General features: G+C 39.5%; 1 protein-coding gene across 4 annotated transcripts in view; it reads left to right on the top strand.

The window, feature by feature from the left end:
- CUL1 (cullin 1) overlaps window positions 1–24,318 on the top strand; it is a 120,991-nt gene that overhangs the window by 78,549 nt on the left and 18,124 nt on the right. For all 4 annotated transcript variants that reach the window (XM_057504864.1, XM_036915389.2, XM_036915390.2 and 1 more), the window contains 7 exons: window positions 3,792–3,842; window positions 4,060–4,150; window positions 4,782–4,945; window positions 9,287–9,449; window positions 10,323–10,453; window positions 21,771–21,878; window positions 21,957–22,063. In XM_057504864.1, coding sequence (XP_057360847.1) covers window positions 3,792–3,842; window positions 4,060–4,150; window positions 4,782–4,945; window positions 9,287–9,449; window positions 10,323–10,453; window positions 21,771–21,878; window positions 21,957–22,063 — 815 coding nt within the window. The remainder of the gene's footprint in view (window positions 1–3,791; window positions 3,843–4,059; window positions 4,151–4,781; window positions 4,946–9,286; window positions 9,450–10,322; window positions 10,454–21,770; window positions 21,879–21,956; window positions 22,064–24,318) is intronic.

Consider the following 24,318-nt stretch of genomic DNA (forward strand, 5'->3'; position numbering starts at 1 on the left):
GAATCTTACTTCCTGGGTATTAAAATGCAGTCTTATCTTTAAGATGGAATCCTTCCTGCCTTTTACGATGTTGTTTACCGCTGGGCCTGCTTGCTAAATTAGTTGCCCAGGTTGCAAATTACTTGATTAGGGTTGAAGGAGGAAAAACAGCATATAGGTGAAGTTAAAATAAGCTGGGCCTGCATGATTAACACAATAAAGACATGGGCTATGCTGAGGTGCCCTCCTTTATCTGGGGAATATTCAAACATTTCAGGCCAAGTTGCTCCTGGCCTTTTGAGCTTTCACTGATTAACTCATTAACTCTGTGAGTCTTTTCTGGGTCTCTAGTTTTAACTGGTTAACTTTTTGAGTCCTTTCTGGTGGGCTTTACTGGCCTTTGTTCTCTCTTTACCCTGCTCATATCTATTTTCCTGCCTAACACCTTCAGTAAGGAGATTTAGGCAAATATTAAGCTGTTTTCACAATACATCATAGGCTAATTTCCTTTTTTTGAGTTTATCAGTAAAGGACCCTTAAATGCTGTGGCAAAAAAGGAGAGCAATGAGTGAATTGGAGTTCTAAAATATAGCCTGCTCACTTCTGCATTGTTAAAAGGTTCTTCTCCAATTATCTGACCAGCCATCAGGTTTCTTCCCCCGTTTTTTAGCACTGAGAGTCCCACATCCTGGCAGGGTTGGGTAAATCGAGCCTCTTTACCTGACAACTCAAGCCTCGCTCATGGGCCCTTTTCTGGGAAATGCTTCAGGAAGAAACTGATGTGAAATGCCATTCTATCCTCTCACTTTACAATGTAATATGATATTTATGGTGTAATATGATTAAGTAATGAGATTTACAGAGTTTTAAATTGAGGGAGTTTTAATTGCATGAAAATAGATTTTGAAAAGGCAAGATCTGAATTGTTAAATCACCTTCATTAATATGTTTCTTCAGTGGAGAAAGCTTTTAACAGTCCCATTGGTCTGCCGAGTATGGTCCCCAAACCTGCAGTGGCGCGGCCACCTGGGGACTTAGTAGGAATGCTGACCATTGGGCCTGAGCCTAGGTATACTCAGAAACTCTGGCGATGGGGCCCAGCCATCTTTTAGCAAGTCCTCCAGGTGGTTCTGATTCACAGTCAAGTTTAAGGACCAATGTTTAAAGTAGTTACTGAGAATGCCAGGTTGTCTGTAACTCTGGGGAAAGGCAATCCCGGGGCAAAATACCTAGCGGAAACTGAAATCAGTCAAAGGGAGAAATAAAGTTTAAAACCTGTTTATTGCTTACAAAAAGCCGTCCGGAGTCTGTCTCTCTCCTGCTGAGGCAGAAGCGAGCGAATCCTCCTCCCACCCTCTCAGGTTCAGACAAGTCCTTCGTTGCCCCAGTAATTACCCATTGATACGGAGGTGGCTACCCTCTCCACCCCTTGGAAACGCCTGTTGAGGATGGAGATGCACTAAAGCCAGGCGAGAGATTCTGGAAATACTGCTATTTTACCCGCACTGTCTGTCCATAATGGGCTATGACATACACAGACTGGTTCACCCTTTTTAACCAGTGGTGGTAAAAACGTCAAGTTCTGCCTAATGACATTATCTCCATATCCAAAAATATGGGTATATGAGCATTATTTTGTTGCTTTGCTTTTAAGTTAAAAGAAAACATAATGTATTATAGGTGCATGACAAATTTTGGTAATTTATTATAGCTCAGTTTCTATACCAAACTATAATTGCTTCATAATGGTACTTTATTATATAGTGTCAATGAAACTTTCTAAGTTTAGTGTTTGATTTGAGCCTTTTGTACTTCTTTACACTTACAGATGCTTTCTTGAGAATGAAAGTTGTCAGTAGAGGAATCAGCATGATTTTGATTGATTGCCTCTTGGAAGTCTGCTTGACCTAAAACACTACCTGTACCCTATAATAACATCACAGATTCCAAGGAATAATTCCATTTTTAAACTTTTTGTGTACTAAATATTAATAACAGTTAAAGAAAATGTAAAAAAATGCAAGTATACTTCATATAGTTTGTTTTTCAGGATTTGACTGCTTTGTTTTTTTTTTACTTTCTACATCCTTAAATGATGTAGATAATGTTTGGAAATGCAACATGCAGCCATGAATTTTAGCAAAGGCCTGCTAATGCCCCTCCAGAAACACACTCCTGTGCGTGCTCCTCCCGTGAGCCTGTTGGTTGGCACAGTGAAACCATTCTTAGCACAGTGATCTCTCACTGTGTCTTCCAGAATTTCCAGAAGATGGGGATCCTTTGTCACAAAGAGGAAGTTTTTCCCTAATAATTCTTTTTTCCTTTTTAATTATAAAAAGTTGCTGGCTTCCTTTCAAGTCATTCAGAGGATATAATAAATTAATCTCATTATATTCATTAGTGAAGGTGATCAGCAAGACTTTCCCTCGACCTGTTCCTCTGAGCAACTCTGGTTTTTCTCTGGTCCTGTGCTCTTGTCGTGCCTGGCTCTTCCTTCTCTTCTTCAAAGTGACAAATTATCCAGAGTGAAGTTAGGCCTAATTTGAACTTTTTTCCAAACATTTTTTCTAAATTATTTTTGAATGTGTGGTGTATCTTAACATGTTCATGGCCACGACATTGCCTTTTCCCTGCTGCCTCGCTCCTGCTTCACAGAGACTGAGGACTAGAAGGAGAGAGCAGCAGAATTTGCAAAGGGAGAAGTTATTTTCCAAATAATCCCCCAGGGGTTGCACTTCTCCTGAAAAAAGAGGCTCCTCCCTCCCAGCTTCTTTTTTTTTTTCGATACCCCAGATATCAGTTTCTAATTCTGAAATCTTATTTTTTATTCTAATATTAGACTTGGGTATATATTATCCATGCTTTATTAAAAATGTTTTTCTCTTAAATATTTTTCATGCTTTATTTTGGTAAAAATACCACTCAGTGGAAGTTCATTATATAAAATAACCTTTTCAGAAATAGGTATTTTACATAAATTCAGTTTTACGTGTGGTTAGGTTTGGGATAAATAAGACTAAGAGCTTTTATGTTTAAATTCTCAACCATTTGTATTTGAGTATTGCTATAAATTTGAATTTAACTGAATAATACCTCTTAACAAACAGTTTTAAAATCACATATGAATTATAACGTTTTTCTTTTGGGGAACATCTTTATAGTAATTTTTGACATAACCTCAGGGAGGTGTAAAAAACTTTAAAAAATGCATGAGGCCACTCGCCCCCACTCCCCCATCCCCACTTTCCCCAACCCCACACAAGTACAAGTAAAATGGGAAATTTGAATGACTTACGTAAACTGCATCGGTTTAAAATACAATTTGATGCATTTATAGTTACATACACCCATGAAACATAAACACCACAGTCAAGATACAGAACTTGCTAGATTGTTATAGTCTCAATTTATTTCACTTTTTTATAGTCTAATTTATTTCACTGAGTATTTGGAAATCATGGTGATAAATGGATTTATCTTACTTGCTATGGGTCAAAAATTAAATTTGGGCCAGGAAAGTTTCCACTGCTGCTGTTGAAGTTGATATGTATGTTCTCCTGAAATCCAAATTTTCTTTTTATTTTAACTACTAAAATACGAGCTAATACCATCTATACTTAGATGCCTCTTGATGTTGTTAACTGAAGAGAGGGGCTCTCTGATTTCATCATGATGAAGATTTTTACCAAGTTATAATTTAGAAATACTGATAAATATAATCTGGAATTCAGGCTCTTTCCTATGATTTCAGTCTTGGAAAAACATATGAAAAGTATAGACGTTTTACCCTTTTCCTTCTTCCTTCCCTCCAGCTCGCACTGGTGACTTGGAGAGATTGTCTGTTCAGGCCGTTGAATAAACAGGTACCTGCTTGTGTGAGTGAAGGCATGTTTTCCTTTTAAAACCCTTGACAGATTTTGGTGCTTAGCCAGTGTCTTTCTCACTCAAATGGAATGTTTTTCTAAGAGTATCTCTTCACCCTGCATTGTTTAATGGATTTACATGTTTTAAGAGGTGTGTAATAATAAATACCGTCTAGTCTGTAATCTACATATCTTTTTTCCTGTATCCTTTCTAAAGGTAACAAATGCTGTTTTAAAACTGATTGAAAAGGAAAGAAATGGTGAAACCATCAATACAAGACTGATAAGTGGAGTTGTGCAGTCTTATGGTAAATAGTTTCCCTTTAACTGACTCAAAGTGTCCGTATCAAATGGCAGTTAATAAGTGTCCCAACAGATTGGATTTGAAGTGTTTTAATATTATCAAGAATTTTGTTGGCATTTAAAAGGTATTCATAATTCTTTTTAAGTCATTGTGATTTGATTTTGATTCTGTATGATTTACCCAACATAAAAATGTTTTGCATTATTTTGTGTTCTCATACTGAATTACTTGATATATAATATGACAGTGTCATTAATGAAGTTGAATGATAACCAGAAACCTACAGCAGCTTGAAAGATTGAGATTGAGAAACCTCATTTCTATTATTTCTAAACTTTTGGAAACTTAAAAATTTCTCCAAATAAATTTCCTGATAACCTTGAAGCATGCCTGGCCATGGGTCAGAACTACTTGCTTTTTACATGTCTTGGATTTTTTCCTTTTATTGGAGGAGTATACTTTTATACTAGTGAATAACATTTACTTTCTGCCCAGCCGTTTCACATTTACCTTTTAAGCATAACTTAAAATGAATGCTGCATCTAAGTATATTCTATAAAATATAATTCTATAGAAATATAAAGTATATTCTATAAAAATAGGGTAATTGAAATATAGTTCATATTTATTTTTAGTGGAATTGGGGCTGAATGAAGATGATGCATTTGCAAAGGGCCCTACATTAACAGTGTATAAAGAATCCTTTGAATCTCAGTTTTTGGCTGACACAGAGAGATTTTATACCAGAGAGAGTACTGAATTCTTGCAGCAGAACCCAGTTACTGAATATATGAAAAAGGTAAGCTTAAATATAGTACTATGGTGTCTTAAGTTAAAGCAGTTATTGTTACTCGGATGAACTATTTCACCTGCAGCTTTCTTCACACGCCATCTCTTGGCCAACCTTAGCCTCTAGTGCTTGTAGCAGGTACAGCCGCTTCTCCCAGTTCACCAAGGGCCTTCCGTAAATTAATTTGGTGATCATGGCTCAGTGTTGTTTTTACTGTTCTAAGGCTACGACTGTAATAGGTGTGTTACTTTTATGTTTTGAAGTATCTCTCCTAGAATGTGTTTCTATACCTAATGGGAATTATAGTCTTACGTCAAAGAGAAAATTAGCTTTTAAGAAAACAAATTCTATCGGATATATGAAGTTTAAGCTTTTGCTTTTCTGCTACTGAAATAACCCCTAACAATCTATAACACAGCCTTTGAGTTTGTGTTAGAAGTGTCCTTCTGAAACAACAGGATTTAAGTCCTAGGATATGAGAATATCCAAGGTTGATCTCTGTATCTTAAGTCTTTTTCTGTACTACATGATGTTATGATAAAATCCTAGTGTAATTTATTCTCTTTCTTGGGAATACAGGTGTCCTGGATTTATGCTCTGCAGAATGACCTCGGTCAAGAGTCGGCAAACTTTTTCTATAAAAGGCCGGGCCATAAGCATTTTAGACTTTGTTCGCTGTGGACTCTTGCAGCCGCCCACCTCTGCCGTTGTAGATGAGGCGGCTGTGTCCAGTAACAGTGTGTTTACAGGCAGGATTCGGTCCGCAGGCTGTAGTTTGCTGGCCCCACTCTGCGGTGTACAGGAGGCTGCCAGGGAGTCTGGGCTGACTGCATCTGTACCTGCTTTGCCCTTCATTTTCTGTTCACTTGGAGAGTGAATGGACTGCAGAATCACTTTTTCCAAACACTGAGATAGAAAGTTAGCAGGTCAACTTCATGAGTAACAGCTTCCCTCTAACCACATAGAGAAAGTCCTACCCAATTTGCCTGTGAGGTTCTGAGTGCATTTTCCCACAGGAGATAGTGATTGTAAGTGGGCCTTAAAAATTTGGAGTTGAAAATCCTTGACAAATTTCCAATATCTCACAACCTGACAAAAGTGGAACTCCTCAGAAGTATTATACTTGGAATAGTAATAGCTCTTTGTGTGTATTCAGGGTTTAAATTAACTTTTGTATGCAGACCTGGAGCCTAACCAGCTCATTCAGTTTCACATGGCTGCCTGACGAATGAACTTGGGCAGCAGAATGTGTCTTGAACTTAGTTTTAGCATTGCCTGATACTTCATTTTGCAGTTGGGTGGTGTAGTTTTTATAAACACATCTATTACTGAACTCTAGCATAAATGGTGGTTCTCAACTGTGTATGTTTCCTAAATGCGGCCTTTTATCAGGGTGCACATCCACAGGAGGGGGAAAAGCCTGTTCTTTTGTGGACCTCTTAGGGACTGCTGTCACCTCAGTCACCCGCACTGAGGAAGGTGGCGTCTGTGGTGCAAGGAAATCAGATGTTTAAGCCAGAGCTGCATAAATACTCCCAAAGCAGGGAAATCTGCTTTTAAAATCAGGCCTGGAACCTAAGGCAACTTGAGGAGCAAAGATTTCCATTTGGCCTCAATGTTTTCAGTCCAGCATTGAGTCCTGCCTTCTAGGGAGCAGCATGCTTCCTGCATCCTGGTTCTCTTAAAAGGGGATTCCTTTCTAGAGGGCTTACAGGTTTGGCCCAGATCCAGCTGGATCTTACCAAACACGACCTCATCACATTTTGGAAGTCCAGAATACAAAGAATCTATAAGCATAAAATTGGAATTCAACATTGTGAACTGTCCAGTTCTACTCTTACCTGTAGCCTTGCATTTCAAACTGAGCTGTGAGTCAAGTTCTGAATCCCTGTCCCACCATTGACTAGGGGAGTTTACCTTTTCTGCTCAGTTTACTCATCTGTAAAATGGGGATTATAATTTTTGCTTCATATATTTGGTGCTTGGCAAAGAGCAAACATGATACAAGCATTTATTATTATACATACACACATTTCTTAGCTTACAGTGTATGCTTGAGAATATGCAAAACCACAGGATAAGTGGTGGCACATTGTATTCAGTAACTTCAGGGGAAATTGTGTTTATATTTTAAAACACTATCAGGAAAGAGAGTACAAAACTCATGAACAGTAGATAAAGCATGAACCTTCAAGCAGTAATCTGCTTTTAGTGGCCATTTTGAGCTAGATGTGCAAATAAATTCCCTGGGTGGGTGGTGGGGGTGGGGTTTGTGTTCCTTTTTCTGTGTTGGTAGGAATATTTTAGTGGCAACATTTGAGGATCTTTGGCTTTTCTTACCTCAGATGGCTTTGATGAGTGAACAGTATAATTATCTGCCAAGTACAGTGATGATCAAGAGTTTGACTTTGAACCAACAAAGAATGTAAATGGCTGTCCTTTCTAAAGCCTAATGACATACACCTAGGACCTTGATTCTTTACCTGTATATAAACTAAGCTGTTACTGAAGGCCCTCTAGCTTCTAATGGTTTTGTAATCACTTAGATGCCAGTTTACTGTTTCCTTTCCTCTTCGCCACTGCAGGAAGGATGTGTAGACCTTTTCTTTTTGTAGTACACTAGATGGAAAGCCAGTGCTCCCCCGAGAATGAATCAGCAGCGACTCCCAAGCCCTGTCTTTCATCTGGGAGGGGGTAAAAGTTTGTTATAAGAGAAAGCAGAGTTTTTAAGAGAAAAGTTTTTGCTGACCAAGGTGATTACTTTCTTGTGTATAACTGAAACAAAATAGAAAAAGTGCTTTTCATTTGTGTTCTCATATTTCATTAGCTTTCATTTGAAGTATCAGGCTTAATGAAATCCTACATATGAAGCAGCGGGTGCTTAAGTTAGAAATTCCAAACTGAAACACATAAAGATCTCTTACTGCTTTTTAAAAGAACTTTATAATCAGAAAAAAATACACATTAATTGTAGACCTTTTGGGAAATACACATAACATAAATCTACATGCTTAGGACACTGTTACTGTAAGTATATATATAAACTCAAATGGAATAATGCTATAGATTTTTTTATAAACTGCTTTTTTCACTAACTTGTTTTATTAACATAAATATTTATTTTACTGGATACTAGTATCCCATTAACCAAATATTGCTAAAATTTAACTTTGAATTACCTCTTTTTGGAAACTTCAAGTATTTTATATTTATGCATTTGTCAGTTGTTCCTTTTTCTTTCCTATATTTTTGTTTGGATATATTTTTCAGAGCTCATTATGTATTAAGGATATTGACCTTTTGATACATACTACAGATAATTTTCCAAGTTCGTTTTGTCATTCACATGTAACTCTGTTCATAGTGTAATAAGGTTTTAGCTTCTGCACTTTAAACAGTTGTCCCATTTTCAGTAATTCTTAACAAGGCAATTGCTGACTGGTCATTTTTTTGTTCTATGTTTTCTTGGCTCTTGGATGTTTATCCTTCCAGGTGAATTTTTCTAGATTTCCCCATAATTATACCAGATTTTAAAATAATTTTGGAGAGCATTAGCACTTTTACAGTAAAGAAATGTAGTTTTTCTCTCTCTTCAGATGACCTGAATAATTTGAGATTATCATTGAAAATGTCTCCCTTGCCTTGATAATTTAGTGATTCTTCAGTGATACTTTGTACCACACCTGTTTCTGGTGATATATTGTAAAGTGTACTGACTTTTACTAACTTTGCTGCTCTGTCAAACTGCATCTTTGTTTCCTCTCTTCCTTAAAGGAAAGGTAAGAAATCGAGATGCATAAATAAGTCAGTAGATTTCAGAGGTACATATTCAGTGATTTGCAAGAGAAGGCTATAATGTTTTCCTTTAAAACTTTTCAGAAATCTAATTACTAATAATTATTTCCATGTGGTCATGTCAGGGAATATATTTATGTGACTCTCTGAGCTCCAGTAGCTTTCAGTCAAAAGTAGTGGTTGTTAATTTTGTGTCCATGTATAGGCGAAAATTCATAGATTTCTCAGAGTGTCAAGTAAGGATACTATCCCAGAAGGTGAAATACCACATATCTGGAGGAAGAAAACTGATATAAAGACATTTAAACTGTTAACAAAGATAACCTCGGTAAGGCACTTAAAGAGCGTTGCACACAGACATACACATTGCAGAGGAAGCAGAGCACATCAGTGACTGCTTCAAGTGGTTGGCCTTCACCCCAAATCAAAGAATCCTTCCCTTCTTTTCTTAATCATATTTTATTAGAGCTGGCTTGTGTGTTTGATTTGCCATTATTCACATAACAATTCCTTAAAAACCAATCCAGACCTTTTCTCTTGAATTAATTCCTCCAGGCTGAGGCCCGCCTTCTGGAAGAGCAGCGCAGAGTTCAGGTCTACCTTCATGAAAGTACCCAGGATGAGCTGGCCCGGAAGTGTGAGCAAGTGCTCATCGAGAAACATTTGGAGATTTTCCACACGGAATTTCAGAATTTATTGGATGCTGACAAAAATGAAGGTGAGTCTCTAAGGCTCAGAACCTGTAGGCATTCTAATCTGTAGTTTGTCAATTGTTTAAAATTCTAGACACAGATTTAACAGCATTGCCAACATCAGTCATTTTTTAAAAGTTTAATGTGTGTCATACATTGGTGTCAGACCTCTGCACAGTGTGTTGGCTATGCCGTTGGGGAAAGAGCATCTTTCCTTTTTGGGGATATTTGGGGTAAACTTACTCCATGTACTTTAGCATATGAGACTTCCCCTGATTTTTTTTTCATGAGTTTTTATTTTGAAAATTATTTAAAATAAGAATGATTATTTTGTAGAAGTACTTCCTAACCCCTCCTCTGTTTACTGGGACATGTTAGGAGCTCAGTAAAAGACTGGTGTTTGCATTCAGGATTTTTCTTCTTTGGCCCTCGTAGATTAACCACATGCCATATGTATATTAAATGAAGAATTTGGGGGCCCTTTTGCGACTCATTTGTAGAGTTGAGGTGGATATTCACAAATGCTCATTAAATGTATTCATGTTTATTAAATAAATATTTGAGTGCCTATTATGTATCAGGCATAAATAATACCCGAATCTTCAGAATTTTTAGGAAGCCTCAGGTGCAGGTGTAGTTTCTCATAAAAATATATTTTCTCTGTTAGTGATTTCTTATAGTAAGAGAAAAAACTTTTACAATAACATAATTTCATTGTTAATTTCAGCCAAATATATATGTATTAAACACAAAATAATTGGGTTATAATTAAATGCTTCTGATTACTAAGGTCCAAAAAAAGGTTCTCTTATTTCATGGTATCTGTATAAATGCACACTTAGTGGAATGGTTACACAGAGTTTGTTTCAGTACATAAAGGTGATGCCTTCTTCTTTCAGATTTGGGTCGCATGTATAATCTGGTATCTAGAATCCAGGATGGCCTAGGAGAATTGAAAAAACTTCTAGAGACACACATTCATAATCAGGGTCTCGCAGCAATTGAAAAGTGTGGAGAAGCTGCTTTAAATGTAAGTACATTTAGTTGACAGTCGGACCTAACCGTTCCCATGCGTGAACTGCAGGTGTGTGCTCTGTGCCTCCAGTTACGAATCCAAGTGGTAAGATTTTCACTGGGACTCTCGGAGAACCTCATGACTCTTTAAAGGAGAAGGTCCATAAAGATCTCTCTTTAGTAAATCCCTCCATCAGCTCTTCTCTGGCACTTCTTAGACATTAAATATGTCATTACTTGATATTTTCTTTCCTTTATTTCTTCTCACAATTACATTCCTTGCATTGGAAAAGAAGGTTCAAAAAAAAAGAAGGAACAAGCTAAAGACTTAGAAACTTAGCTTTGACACCCCCAGGCCACCTCTCAGGAACGCTGATCTGAGGCTCTCCTCTAGTTGAGGGAATCATGGGTTACTGCTTCCCATGTCCATCTTTCCCAAACCAAAGTAGGGTCCTAAGTGGAGATAATCGCACCATCAGTCTCAAGTGCCATTGCTTCCCTTTCTTTTGGATGCTGTCAGCTGCCTGAGTGACTTGCCTGGTGAGTCTTCAATCTGACGTTTACTTCTTCATAAAGCAGAAGTCCAGGTTCCAAGTAAAATCATTGGCCTATTATGGTAACCGCCAGTAATAGCACAACTTGTATTTGCCGGTAGTTACATTTTACTGGAAATTAAGCTTTTAAGTAATACTGCTACTTCTTAAATGTAAACCACTGGTTAACATGAATTTAAAAACCAAAACAAAATTTTCCCCCATGAAGAATAATTATATACAGCCTAGTGAACTTGCACTGTATCTGCCTTAACTTTCAAAAGTCAGATATTTCTTTTTTTAATATTTTATAATTTCCATTAGAACTGTTTTTATATTGAATTCATGAAACTGGTTTTGTTAATTGATCTTGTGAAAAAAATGTTTTTTTAGGGATGAAAATACTTTTCCTATTTTCTGTAAAAGGAGTTTTTTTTCTGAATTTTTCCAAAGTTTCAGCTGACTTGTAAGTTCGCAGTGCTGTCTGATCAATCCTAGGGTTTCTCACACAGCCTTCTCTGGTCTGAGTTACACCTGCCTTTACTCATCAGTGACGGCAAAGCCCACAGAACTTGAAGCAGCTTCTGCCCTAGTGCTGAGCCTGGTGCGCACTAGGTGCTTAAAATGCTTGTTGTAAGAAGAATGAATAAAACTGCTAAAACATAAATGACTTTAGGTATTAATTTTTTAGCACTTATGTGATAAATATAAAAGATATATTGTAACCCAAACCATGATGATTTTCCAGAACCCACTAATTCTGAGAAAAAAGCAGCTGAGAAAAGAATTGTTTGAATTAGTAAAAAATTTCCTTATTACACAAAATTTTGAGATTAATTAAACTTCAAGATTCAATTACTTTGAGAACACAATTTTTAAAGTCTGAAAATTTTTGCTTGAGTTGAATCATAGTGTATGAGAATCATTTATAATTAGCATATTAAATGCCATAGAAGGCACTTCACAAGTGGTTTTTTTTTTTTTTTTTTGAGAGGACATCTCTCGTATTTATTGATCAAATAGTTGTTAACAACAATAAAATTCTGTATAGGGGAGTCAATGCACAATCATTAATCCACCCCAAGCCTAACTCTCAACAGTCTCCAATCTTCTGAAGCATAACGAACAAGTTCTTACATGGTGAACAAATTCTTACATAGTGAGTAAGTTCTTACATGGTGAACAGTGCAAGGGCAGTCATCACAGAAACTTTTGGTTTTGATCACGCATTATGAACTATAAACAATCAGGTCAAATATGAATATTTGTTTGATTTTTATACTTGATTTATATGTGAATCCCACATTTCTCCCTTATTTTTTTTTTTTAAATAAAATGCTGAAGTGGTAGGTAGATGGAAGATAAAGATAGAAAGCATAATTTAGTGCTGTAAGAGGGCAAATGTAGATGATCAGGTGTGTGCCTATAGACTAAGTATTAATCCAAGCTAGACAAGGGCAACAAAACATCCACAGGTGCAGAAGATTTCTCTCAAAACAGGGGGGTGAGGTTCTAAGCCTCACCTCTGTTGATCCCCAGTTTCTCACCTGATGGCCCCCCTGTGACTGTGCCTGTCTTAGGTTTTTCCTCCCTTGAGGAATCTTACCCGTCTCTGGCTAACCAGCTGTCTTCCGGGGTCATACAGGGAAATGTAAAGTTGGTAAGTGAGAGAGAAGAAATACTGTTTGAAAAGGTTAGCTTTTTACTTCTTTGAAGATTTATGCCCTGTGGCTTCTATGCCCAGCATTTGTCTTGAGGTATCTTTACCACTTGGAAGAATTATGATACTTGCTAATTTTCTATATGAGGCACGAATTCTACTAAAGGGCTGTAATTAGGAAGGAAAAAGAAAAGCTATAGAAGTAGCAGACAGAAGAAAACATGGGAAGATTGATTATTTTTCTTTGACATAACTTCCACAAGTGGTTTTTTTTTTTAAGGGATAAAAAGTTCCTTAAGTTATCTAGTCTTATGATTCCATTTTTTAAACTGTCAATTTGGTTAGAAAACTAGCTTTACTGCTAATTAGACCTAGACTGAAATTACTACAGGTTTCAGATTTGTAAGGTGTTTCAAATAATGGTTTTGTGTTAGAAACTTCAAAATCTACCTAACAGTTTTCTTAATGCATCTGTTTTCATAGTTAAAAACAGATTGGAAAATTAAAGATTGTTCCTGGCTGTTGCAAGGGGACTGTCCCCGAATCTGCCTGCCTCTTTACCTGAGGAGGGACTGGGAGACTTCATGCAGTATAACTGAGTAATATAAGTAGAACTGGGCCCTTCACATATGCGCTGCTTTTAGGCAGGTGTGCAGCTCCTTGTACCTGCCCTGACACCAGACTAGTGAACACACTGGGCACGCAGGTCAGGGCCAGGGCTCCTCTCCGAGGACGGGGACTTTAGGCCCAGTGACACGCAAAGCAGGTCGGCAGGCCCATGCCACCTGCCACCCATCAGGCAGGATTCCAGTGTGTTTGAAAGAGCTCTCTCCAACCTTGGGAGCGCCTGATGGTTGAGGACGTCCATGCCTAACGGGTGCCAGGCAGGTTATTATACTACACTGTGGCACCAGTAGGACTTTGGGAACCTTGCACACAAAGGAATATTCAAGTATAGAATTTAAAACTGGTTTAGAACTGAATAAATAATATTTTTTTAATAGACAAGTTTGTTCATGGGCCAGGCACCCCATGCGTGGCTTCTGAACTATGGAGAGTGGGCAGCATGGTAAATCAGTACATTTTACATGGCATTGTAACTCTTGTGGAAGTCAAAAATTTGAAAGATCTTGTGTGCTTAAGTAGATGGACCAAAGTAATATAAATATATTTAGTCATTGGCAAATAGTAACTGTTGGCAGAAAAATAATCTATATTGAAATATAGGAGGATGGATGCCATCCACTTGGACCTTAAAGGTGGAGCATCTTGAAAGCCGAGCCCATCCACCCTTCAGGTATTCATTAAGAAGATTGCTACCCGCCATGTGGCTGGCTTCATGCTGGGTTCTCAATTTTTTTATCGACCAAAGCAACTAGCTGCATGATGCTAGGTGGCCTCACAACTCAAAGGGACAATAGGTGGTGTGGTTAAAATTGAAATTCTTGTTTTCATTCATTCCACAGCACTCACACCATTCCTATGATAGACTCCATGCTAAGAATCCCAAATTGAAATACCTCACCATTGTCTTCTCATCACATCTCCACGACCCCATCTGCCTCATTTAGAGACTGTATTGCAGGGCCGTTTTAACTCACAGCTTCCTTCCATCATTCCTTAGCACAGAGGTGGCAGCCGTGTACGTGCCACCCTGTGCTTGGCAGCATTAGTAATCCAGCATGGCATAATTTCCTGCTGAGTCTGGACACACCCCCAGAGTCCTCTCAGACCGTAGGCAGCCACCTGCTAGCCCTTCGTCACCAGCGAGTCGCCTATGCTCTGTCCTCTGATGGGTGAGCGGAGTGTGGACACGTCCCCCTCCTCGGCTCTCTGAGCACTTTCTCTCCAGTTCCCCTGCTGCTGCCTTAATCCTGCTCCCATCCTTCACTTCCCAAATGGTCTTATATCTCTCCCATTCCTGGTCATCCCTCATAATGCTTAGCTGTTTAATCTTTCAAAAGTACTACTCAATGCTTTAACAATTTTACTCCCCATGCTTCATCCTTGGTTTTAAAGCAGAATAAAGCCTCTTCTCTATGATAATACATTAAATCTACAATAGGAAATCAAAGTCCTCTTCTAATTTGCCCCCATTTTCATGAACCTCATCTTTCAATGAAACTATTCTGTCCTTATTCCCCCCAAACCTTAATTCCACTCAGGCTCCGTCTCCGCCTGACATGCAGGCCTCCCCTGCCTTCAGCTGCTTTGTCCTGCTCTTCCGTCTAACTCAAACCCTCCTTGCTAAGAAGAGCTCTCCACGACCTTCCAGCCCTAAGTGACTGTACCTCCATCCTAAACCCTACGGCATTGATAAAAATGTCTAACGTGCCACTTTATTTTTGTACGTAACTTCTGTTTGCTGTCACTGCCTTTGGTTGCAAATCCCTTAAGAGTAAAGCTGACACCTCATTGTACATTATGCCTTTTATAGCTTTAGTGCTGGCATCTGGCACAAGTATTCGTTGGTGAAGACGACGATGATGGTGAAGAGGAAGAGCCGCCTGCCCCATGGCTCTGTCACCTTGCTCCTGTCGCCCCCATTGCTCTCCCCCACCTCATAACTGCCCCTGAGCTGGGAAGCTCACTGTTCCACAAACAGGCTGCTCTGCCTTCCTACTTCTTGGCTCTCTGCTTAGAAATGTTACTTCTTTTTTCCATATGAACCACTTATCTTTAAAAACCCAGCTCAGATGCCACTTCTTCCACAAAGCCTTTCGCCACCACCCCTTTGAAATAACAGCATGTTGGACTACTTATATGACAACATTATTCACACTCCTTTGTATTTTAGATGTCTCTGTAATGTCTGCTACAGGGGTGGATGGCTTTATCCATCTTCGTGTCCTCCGAGCTTAGCAGCACAATGTCTAGTGCAGAATTAGGATCTCAATATACTTACGTTTTAATTATACTTCTCATTGTTCCCAGAGGATTCAGGGCTGCTTACACAATACATAAAAGACAGCAGGAAAAATGAAATAAATGAGAGAGAAGCAAAATAAGGAAAGGAGACACAGGCAAAGCTAAGTGGAAGGTAGTGGGCAGAGTGCAGGTGCTATTCTAGCACTGTTAGGCATGGGTCACAGATCTTCCTCTGCTCTGAGTGTTTCCAGTCGGTATAGAGAGCTTGCCAGGAAAGACAGACAGTACTGGGAAGTAGAGTCAGCTCCCTGATTCATAGTGACCGTAAAGAACCAGGCTGTAACTCAGAAGAATGGCTCCGTTGGCATTCAGAACTGAGAACATTTCCCCAGTGGCCCATCCTGAAGAGAACACCAGTAATGCGGACAGTCGTCAGTGCTCCACTTACAGGTAAAGGTGATACCACGTCATTGGGTGGCTTTATAAGTTCCCTTGACGACAGCTCATAGGAAATTGCCAGAATAAAGTTGAGGAGAAGAGTCCATGCTGACCTGTGAGTACTTGCCAATGAATGCCTAATGACCCAGTTGGCTCCGTGTTGAAGTTTTGATGAGCACACAGTTCCATAGCAGTATGGATACTGTTGTAGTTCCCTGCAGAAAGGGCTTCAGAAGGGGGCAGAAGTCACATTACGAGAGAATGTTTCGTTACTCTCTGTCTTCAGGGCAACAAATTGGCACAGTCTTCTTGGAAATTATATCTCAGTTTAGTAATCTCAGCCAACTAGAGGTGAAATGTAATTCGACAAGATGAGCTTGTAGACTGTTGGTCTGCTACGGCTGTCGCTCTGGCAGTGGGGGTGTCGGGCTATAGAGACAGACTCAGAGACACCGATCTGCAGTTTCTAGAGAAGCTGTGTCTGCTGGCTCCCGGAACGATGGTGCTCGTAAAAGGGGGCGCGTGAAATGGAGGGTTTTATAGACTAGGCTAAAATCAAGTAGCTCTGATGAGCACTTTCAATGTAAGACTAAGGAGTGAATCTAAGGCCTTATCAGAATCATGGAAAAGTTCTGTGGTTTGCATTGGCAAGTTGAGTTAAAAATTATTATAAGGACTCAGTTTTGTATGAACTTAACATCAGAATGAACAAAGTAACAAAGTGCTGGAGTTTGCGGCAGATTTGGGTGTGCTTTATACATCCAAAACTCCCTTTCTCTTCTGGAGTAAAATGCTACAATAACTCTTAGACTCAGCTGTTTGGTGGATGGTGATAGTAGAAGAAAATTGTGCAGTGATGAAGTTATCTAGGGAACCTTAGGCTTGGAGCCTAACCTGGCTCTGGTCAAAGGAGGTGAAATACACATCCATAACATCTTACCATAAAAGGAGCGTAGGGTGAAAGGATCCTGGACCGTTAGAGCTGCAGACTGTCCCTTAAAGCTAGGGGATGCTTTTACTGTTCTTCCTTATTTTGAATATGCTTGAAGTTTTTCCATCGTAAAACTTTTTTTTTTTTTTAAAAAGAAAAGAGCTATACCAAATTTAATGCAGTAGATGTGGGAAAGGAGAAAGAGGAGGGGTCAAGGAGCTGCTTTAGGACAAAAGGAAACATTTTGATACAGGAAGTCAAACTGACAAATATAATCCACAAAGAACTAGTACATACAATGTAAACTGGTTCAAAAAAGCATATAGCTAAATTTGTGAATTTATTTTCCATCCTACCATGGAACAAAGAGAAGAACCGTTTTCACTAAAAGAAAAAATGCACAGGTGTCCATTTTTTGTCGGGGATAACCAGGCTCTTAGAAGAATGTGGTGTTGCGTTTTTATATCCAGGGCATACCCTTCTTTCTTTGACCTACAGACAAAAAGTTCTGTGACTTTTTCAGACTTCAGTCCTTTCACCAGTTATGGATGCCTCTCCCTACCCACATCTGACTTAATACCGCACATCAAACAAATTTTTATTTTCATCTTTGTCACACATTTTAAGTCCTGAAGTGCCCCCCTGCTTGGTTCAAGACCAGTTGGGGGTGACCCGTGAACTTTTCCCTCATCATGTCCCCTGTACTTACAAGCAGTCCCATCTCCTTATCTGCCAGATGTATTGCTCCTCTTTCTAAACTAGTATAATCATTACCTTCTGAAACATTCTTTCTCTTAGAAAAGTCATAGATTTCCTGGCAAGTCTTATTTCCATTTTCAAATTTTACTATTTCCACCTCTCATCACTCTGCCTAAGTCTAGTCAGTTTAGAGCCTCAGCAATGGCCAGGTGATACCAAGAGCTGGAGATGGGGACCCCAGGCTCACCTCAGATTGAAGGGAAGTGCAGGTGTAAGCCAGGCCAAGAATGACCGGGCGTACAACCAGGGCCAGTGGGCAAGCCCACCCGGATTAGTACATATGGTCTGAAACTCAGAGCCATGATCACAAGCTAAATATAAGTGACTGATGATAACAAGCAGATGGACGGAGCTTATGGTGATGAGAATACAGAGCACTGCTTAAATTAGTAGGTGTTTTTTCCTGGAATTTTAACCTTTAAAGCCAGTCAGAAAAACAGGTAATTTCTGCTATGGAAAGAGGTTAGGCAGTAGGTAGAAAACACCAGGTAAGAACGTGTGAGACTGTTAATCACTGAGTGATCTGTGAGCCTCCCGTTTGTTGTCTCCCGGTGGTTGGATTTTGTTGTTTCAGGTTTAGGGTGTGTTTGTTACATTTTTTTTTTTTTTTGGTTCTTAGTTAATATCAGAATTAATTGAACTCCCTGACTGCACACAGACAAGTTTTGAAGGGAGCACCTCTTGCTGGGCGATGGGGAAAGCCAGTCTGGGGTTAATTCCACAGGCAGTTGTCAGAGGGGGCAGTGTGTGCCCTCAAATCGTTTACTTTTCTCTCTAGTTGGCAGTTTGTCATTAATTTTCCTCTGAAACTTTCACTTCTGTATTTTATAGAGAGAATGTTCTTCCAGAGACCGAGTGCTAATGTTTATGGGAAGGAGTCACTCTGCCCCCATAAAGTGCATGGTGCATTTTTAGTAACCTATGAGACTTCATTTCTTTTCTTTTCCTCCTCCTCAACAAAAATGACCTCCAGGTAAGGGTGTGAGTCCAGTCAGACCCTGTGTATCCTGTGGGGACTCTGTGACTGTCCTCAAAGAGCTCTCTGGAAGCCCATCCCCATATGATTCTCCAGTCCTGGCTGGCCGGGAGATGTGGGAGCTCACGCCTCGAGGAGCTCTAGGTGAGCACAGGCTCCCAGGGGTGCGTCACACCTGTCGTCGGCTTGGCACGCACCAATACGCACTATTACTTGGGGCTCCCCTCAGGCCTGCTGCACCCTGAGGTGCCTCTTTTGGCAGCATTACAGTATTCCCTCGATCATAGGTGATCCTGAGAAATCCCGTCTAAAACTTACCAGCTCTACTTGAGATAATGCCCCAGACCTGTTCTTGCACCGTATGTGTTTTGCTGTTTTCGGATAGGATTAAAAAAATGAAGTTTTATGAGGCTTCTAAAGCATGTTTTCTCTCTGTGAAATTGGTCTTTCAAATTATCCTTTTAGTGGAAATGTGTGGACTAATAGAAATTCAGTTAAGATTATTCCATTTCTAACGTCGTCATTTAAGGAATAGTTGGTGAATGCCACCACACTAGGTGTGGTGACAGTAAGCAGGGTCGATGTGGTCCCAGCGTGCTTCTCTGAACTTGGGCTGTGCAAGGGAGACTGCCACGAGCAACAGCTCGCGAGCACTTTTAGCGTCCCAGTGGGCTAACCTGTCTCAGGGTCAGGGAGCTTCTCCGAGGAAGTATTTGAGACCAGTTAAAGAGTTGGAGCTAACTGAGCAAAGGAGACCCTAGGCACAGCTCAGTGGGTACAAACACCACCCCTTGTCAGAACTGGAAAGTCTGGCATGACTTGAAAAGGAGGAAGGGGGCACCAGGTAAAACTGAAAGGGTGGGTGTGGTGAAGATGCATGGGACAGTCATTGGCATAATAATAACTTAAGTCTAGTAGTCTTGGGTGACAACCCTCAAGGACAAGCCCTGAGAGGTGTGATGTTTCCTATGCAAGAAGTTCCCAGGTACTGATGAATAAATGGATGGTCATGAATCAAACCAGTTATTACTCTGTTTATTTTTTAAAACATAAAAAATTCACAAGTCTTCATTTTCTTGAAAAACCATGCATTTGATCCAACTGATGTTTTTTCCTTTCTCCTTACCTTATTGCTCTTTTAACTCTGAAATCTGGTATCCTTTGAAACACCTATTCTGTTTGGTGCTGCTGACTATGCCTTCCTTTAAATTCTCTCCTCTCTATAATTCTGGTGTGTTCCTGTCTGTCTGCCCTTGCCAAATTCCTAAGCAGCTTCTCTCTGGACTTCAAGTGCTAAATTTAAATTTTCAAGGCTCTGCCTCCAAAAGCTCTCCTCCCTTTGTGGGTTCCCATTGTACCCTCACTTCTCACCAGCCAGACTCTTGGCTGGTTGTCTTCTGTAGTAGAATCTAGAGCCCGGAGACTTATGTGTCCTTGAGGAAGATTTGTCTTTCCATGGGGAATTCTTTCCTGGCATTTCTTGGGAAATTTATTTTTCTAAATCCTGTATCTGCAGAAAATTTTTCAAGAAGTCAAGAGAACAGGGAAAAGTATTAAAATTATCCTGCAAGCATAATAGTCAACGTAGAGACATCCCTGGTTCAGAGGACTCCCCTGATGACTGTCAGAAGCAAGGGCGGGGCACTGACACACAGAGGCGGAGGTGAAGGTCGGGCGCTCTGGGCCCCAGACAGAGCCGCGCAGAGCCGCAGTGCAGTCTAACTGCTCAGTCTTCTTTGTAGGCAATGCCAAGTCAGAAATGTGTGTGCATGGGCCTCTCTGTTGCAAAGGGTGTCCCTCTTGCAAATAGAGAAAGTATTAACAAGTTTATGTGCATAATATACTCTTTGTAAATCATGTGAGTGGTATTGCAAGAAATAGCAAGTTATTGAAGCGTAAGTCCTTACTAAGTCATATTGGAAGTTGAAACATGCAGTTCTTGGTAATGTTGACCTTAACCTGAATGTCGCTGTATTCAGACACCACCCAGTTGTGTCGGCCGGCGTCTTCCAGTGCGTGGCTTCTCACTGTAGGCCAGAGTGTGTGCTTTGTTAAACATTTTTAACAGGACAGATCCAAGGAGAAAAAAATATGTGAATGTTGTTGTGAGATAATTTGATCTAAATCAGAAAGTGATCTAAACTGTGGATTGGCAAAAGCAGTATCAATTTTAGCAGCAAAACCAAAACTAAGCCAAGCAGACAATATTTTCATTGTTAAAAAAAGAAAAGAGTTCATATAAAAAAGACCTATTCCAACTGGAAAATGCTTTTGGATGTTCTTACGAATAAGAACATCACTGCAAAGTGGAAGAAATTTTTCTACATCTGGAATGGTCATGAAATGAAGGGCAAGATTATCTGATGGGGCAGTTCAAGCTCTGTGTGTTTAAGTTTTTTTAATATAGATAATTTTAAGTATTAAATGCATATATTAGTTTTCAGTATTTTAAGGAATTTTCATTTGACAATTTGTGTTAAGATAGCTTTTAATGATTTTTCTTAACAAACATCTGTATCAGGTAGAGGCCACTTTACATGTTATTGAAACTATTATCTTGTCATAATGTATTTGTTCATAATAATAAGCCTTGCATTTTTATCACTTTTTTTTCTAATAGAAAGTCTCTGAAACCCTTAGTATACCACTGTCACAGGAAAAACAATGCTGTCATTCTCAATAGTCACTCATTATTATTTAAAAATAAGTAAAGTGTTATAAAATGCAAAATAATGAGAATTTGGGGCATTCTGATTTCTCATTCCTGAATCCTAAGGATTAATATTTCTTAGGAATTTGGAAACGCTGACACCCCAGTTACCTCCTGCACTCAGGCCCCCTGTTTGTGAAGTCCCCATGCCCTGTGTTGTCAGCAGTGCCAGCCTGCCACTGCCAGCTCAGAATTTTCAAATAATGTGAAAAATCGCTGCTTTTCATAAAAGCTTGGAATCAGTATTTAATTTGAAGTGCAGAGAATGCATTTCTTTTTATTATGTTTGTAAACAAAGTGTCCTATGTGTTTTGATGACGGAACCAAAACTATTTCTTGATCTTATATTAATGTCTTTGAAGAATTATCTAAACCTTTTGGAATATTTCATAGTAGCACATTAATACACAGTTTAATCCCCAGTAACCAGCTTTTGTTTCTGTTTCCCCTGACCTGAGGACCCCAAAATGTATGTACAGACAGTGCTGGATGTTCATAAAAAATACAACGCTCTGGTTATGTCGGCGTTCAACAACGATGCTGGCTTCGTGGCTGCACTGGACAAGGTGGGTGTGTTAGCATGGCCGCTCCCTGCGGAGTGGCAGGGACCAGTGTCCTCTGACGGGGTTCTGTGTGGTCCACAGGCTTGCGGCCGCTTCATAAACAACAACGCAGTCACCAAAATGGCTCAGTCATCCAGTAAGTCTCCCGAGTTGCTGGCTCGATACTGTGACTCCTTGTTGAAGAAAAGGTATTGTTGACTTTGTGTTTTTTCTTAGTAAACCTATTTAAAATCTGTTTTTATGTGAGCAGTAAAAATTTATATCACATTTATATACAGTGAACTGTAATTTTTGTACCTTTTGAGAGAATACTTTAAACGTTCCTAAGAGATACTTCATGTGCTGTATTATATGCCCAGTTCATTCCTTTCTTTGTTACTCATGTCGCAAGGAATTGCAGGCAGCAGGACCTTTAACTCAGTACCACCCCCTGGGTGGGTCTCTGGCTGTTACCAGGGTGAGATTATAGCAGAAAGTAGCTGTTTCCCTTCTACCCTCTAGTTCTTTTCTATTGGCCTAGGCTTAATTTTTTTTCCAGTTGAAAATCTACAGCAGCAGCTCCCACTGGCTATTTCTTGAAACAGAAGACTCCACATACCACAGTACCTTCATTATTCTGTGTATTTTTAACACTTACCTACATTTGATGAGTTTTATTGCTGTTTCATTCTTTCAATTTTAACTATCTTGTTTCTCAACTGCTCTTTTCCACAGTCGATGTGTGTATATTAAGGCACATGTGCGCTAATATGCTTCTCTCCTGTGTGTGGGAAGCTCGAGTTTTTTGTCTGTGTGTTTGTTTTGGTTTTCCTCAGCTTCTCTTTCACTTTTAACAGCTTCTTTCAGTTAGGCAGCGCTCAAGGCTTATTTCCATTTCCAAATATCACATGAACAGATGTTGTTGCAATAGTTTTCCACACTCCCAAGTTATACTGACTTTTATATTAATAAATTATATTTTAGATAACTAAAGCTCCCATAAACCCATTATGAAAAAGACTGAGAATACCTACATGTGTCAAGAAAGAGACTACAAACAAGTCTCACTTTGAAGAGAGTTAAGGAAACATTGAGTAAAATGTTAGCAAAGTACATGTCAGTGAACTGAAGAATGACTGCAGAACTTGATGTAGCTGCCTAGGAATGTAAGGATGGCTCAACAGCAGCAAAGCTAACGTGACTCAGGATGTGAACGGTGAACTATGTGAGCAGTACGTGGTCTTCATAGACATGGGAAAACATGTGATAAGGTCCATAGCTGTTCCTTTAACTTTACCAGACAGCCATTTGCCCAGAGCTAGTGAGAATTTTGTATTTGATTTCTTTTTCTATGTATTGCAATGCTGGTTAGTGTATGATTTAGCAGTTCCAGTCAGATCCTTGAATGGGTTTTTTCCAGGAATAAAAATGGACTTTAAAGTTGGAATGCCTCTTCCGACCTGATTTCATTTTGGGGGCTATGTAATGTGAAAGTTTTACACATTTTAGTTATGGACGTCTTTTAGGAGGGCTTCAGTTTGTTTGGTGGAACTTACTGTCCTTTTAACCTACTCTTTTCACAAATAGCTCTCATCAAGTCTCTTGATACATTATTTATAAGCTAAGGCTGCTGAAGCCGACAGTGTGGCAGACAGTCGGAGCGTGGAGCGTGGAGCGTGGCTCCAGTGAGCATGTGTTAGTGAATAGAGTCAACTAGCTGCTAAGTTAAAGTGCCTCAGGAAAGAGAAATAGCCCTGACATATTGGGGTGAAGAATAGGGTTGGATTTTCTAAGAAGCCAACTATTCTTTTTTTTTTCCCAATGTTTATTTATTTGTTTGTTTATTTTTATTATGATAACATTAATACACAGTCACGTGAGCAACATTCTGGTTACTAGATTCGCCCCATTATCAAGTCCCCACCACATACCCCAGTACAGTCACTGTCCATCAGCAAAGTAAGGTGCTATAGAGTCACTACTTGTCTTCTCTGTGTTAATACTCCATTCCCTGTGCTCCCCCCTACATTATGTGTGCTAATCATAATGCCCCTTAATCCCCTTATCACTCCTTCCCACCCACCACACACCCCTAGTCCCTTTCCCTTTGTTAAATGTTAGTCCATTCTTGGGTTCTGTGAGTCTGCTGCTGTTTTGTTCCTTCAGTTTTTGCCTTGTTGTTATACTCCACAGATGAGTGAAATCATTTGATACTTGTCTTTCTCTGCCTGGCTTATTTCACTGAGCATAATACCCTCTAGCTCCATCCATGTTGTTGCAAATGGTAGGATTTGTTTTCTTCTTATGGCTGAATAGTATTCCATTGTGTATATGTACCACATCTTCTTTATCCATTCATCTACTGATGGGCACTTAGGTTGCTTCCATTTTTTGGCTATTGTGAATAGTGCTGTGATAAACATAGGTGTGCATATGTCTTTTTCTAACTGGGCTGCTGCATTCT

This window comes from Manis pentadactyla, chromosome 7 (assembly GCF_030020395.1).
Source record: "Manis pentadactyla isolate mManPen7 chromosome 7, mManPen7.hap1, whole genome shotgun sequence".
NCBI classification, from domain to species: Eukaryota; Metazoa; Chordata; class Mammalia; order Pholidota; family Manidae; genus Manis; species Manis pentadactyla.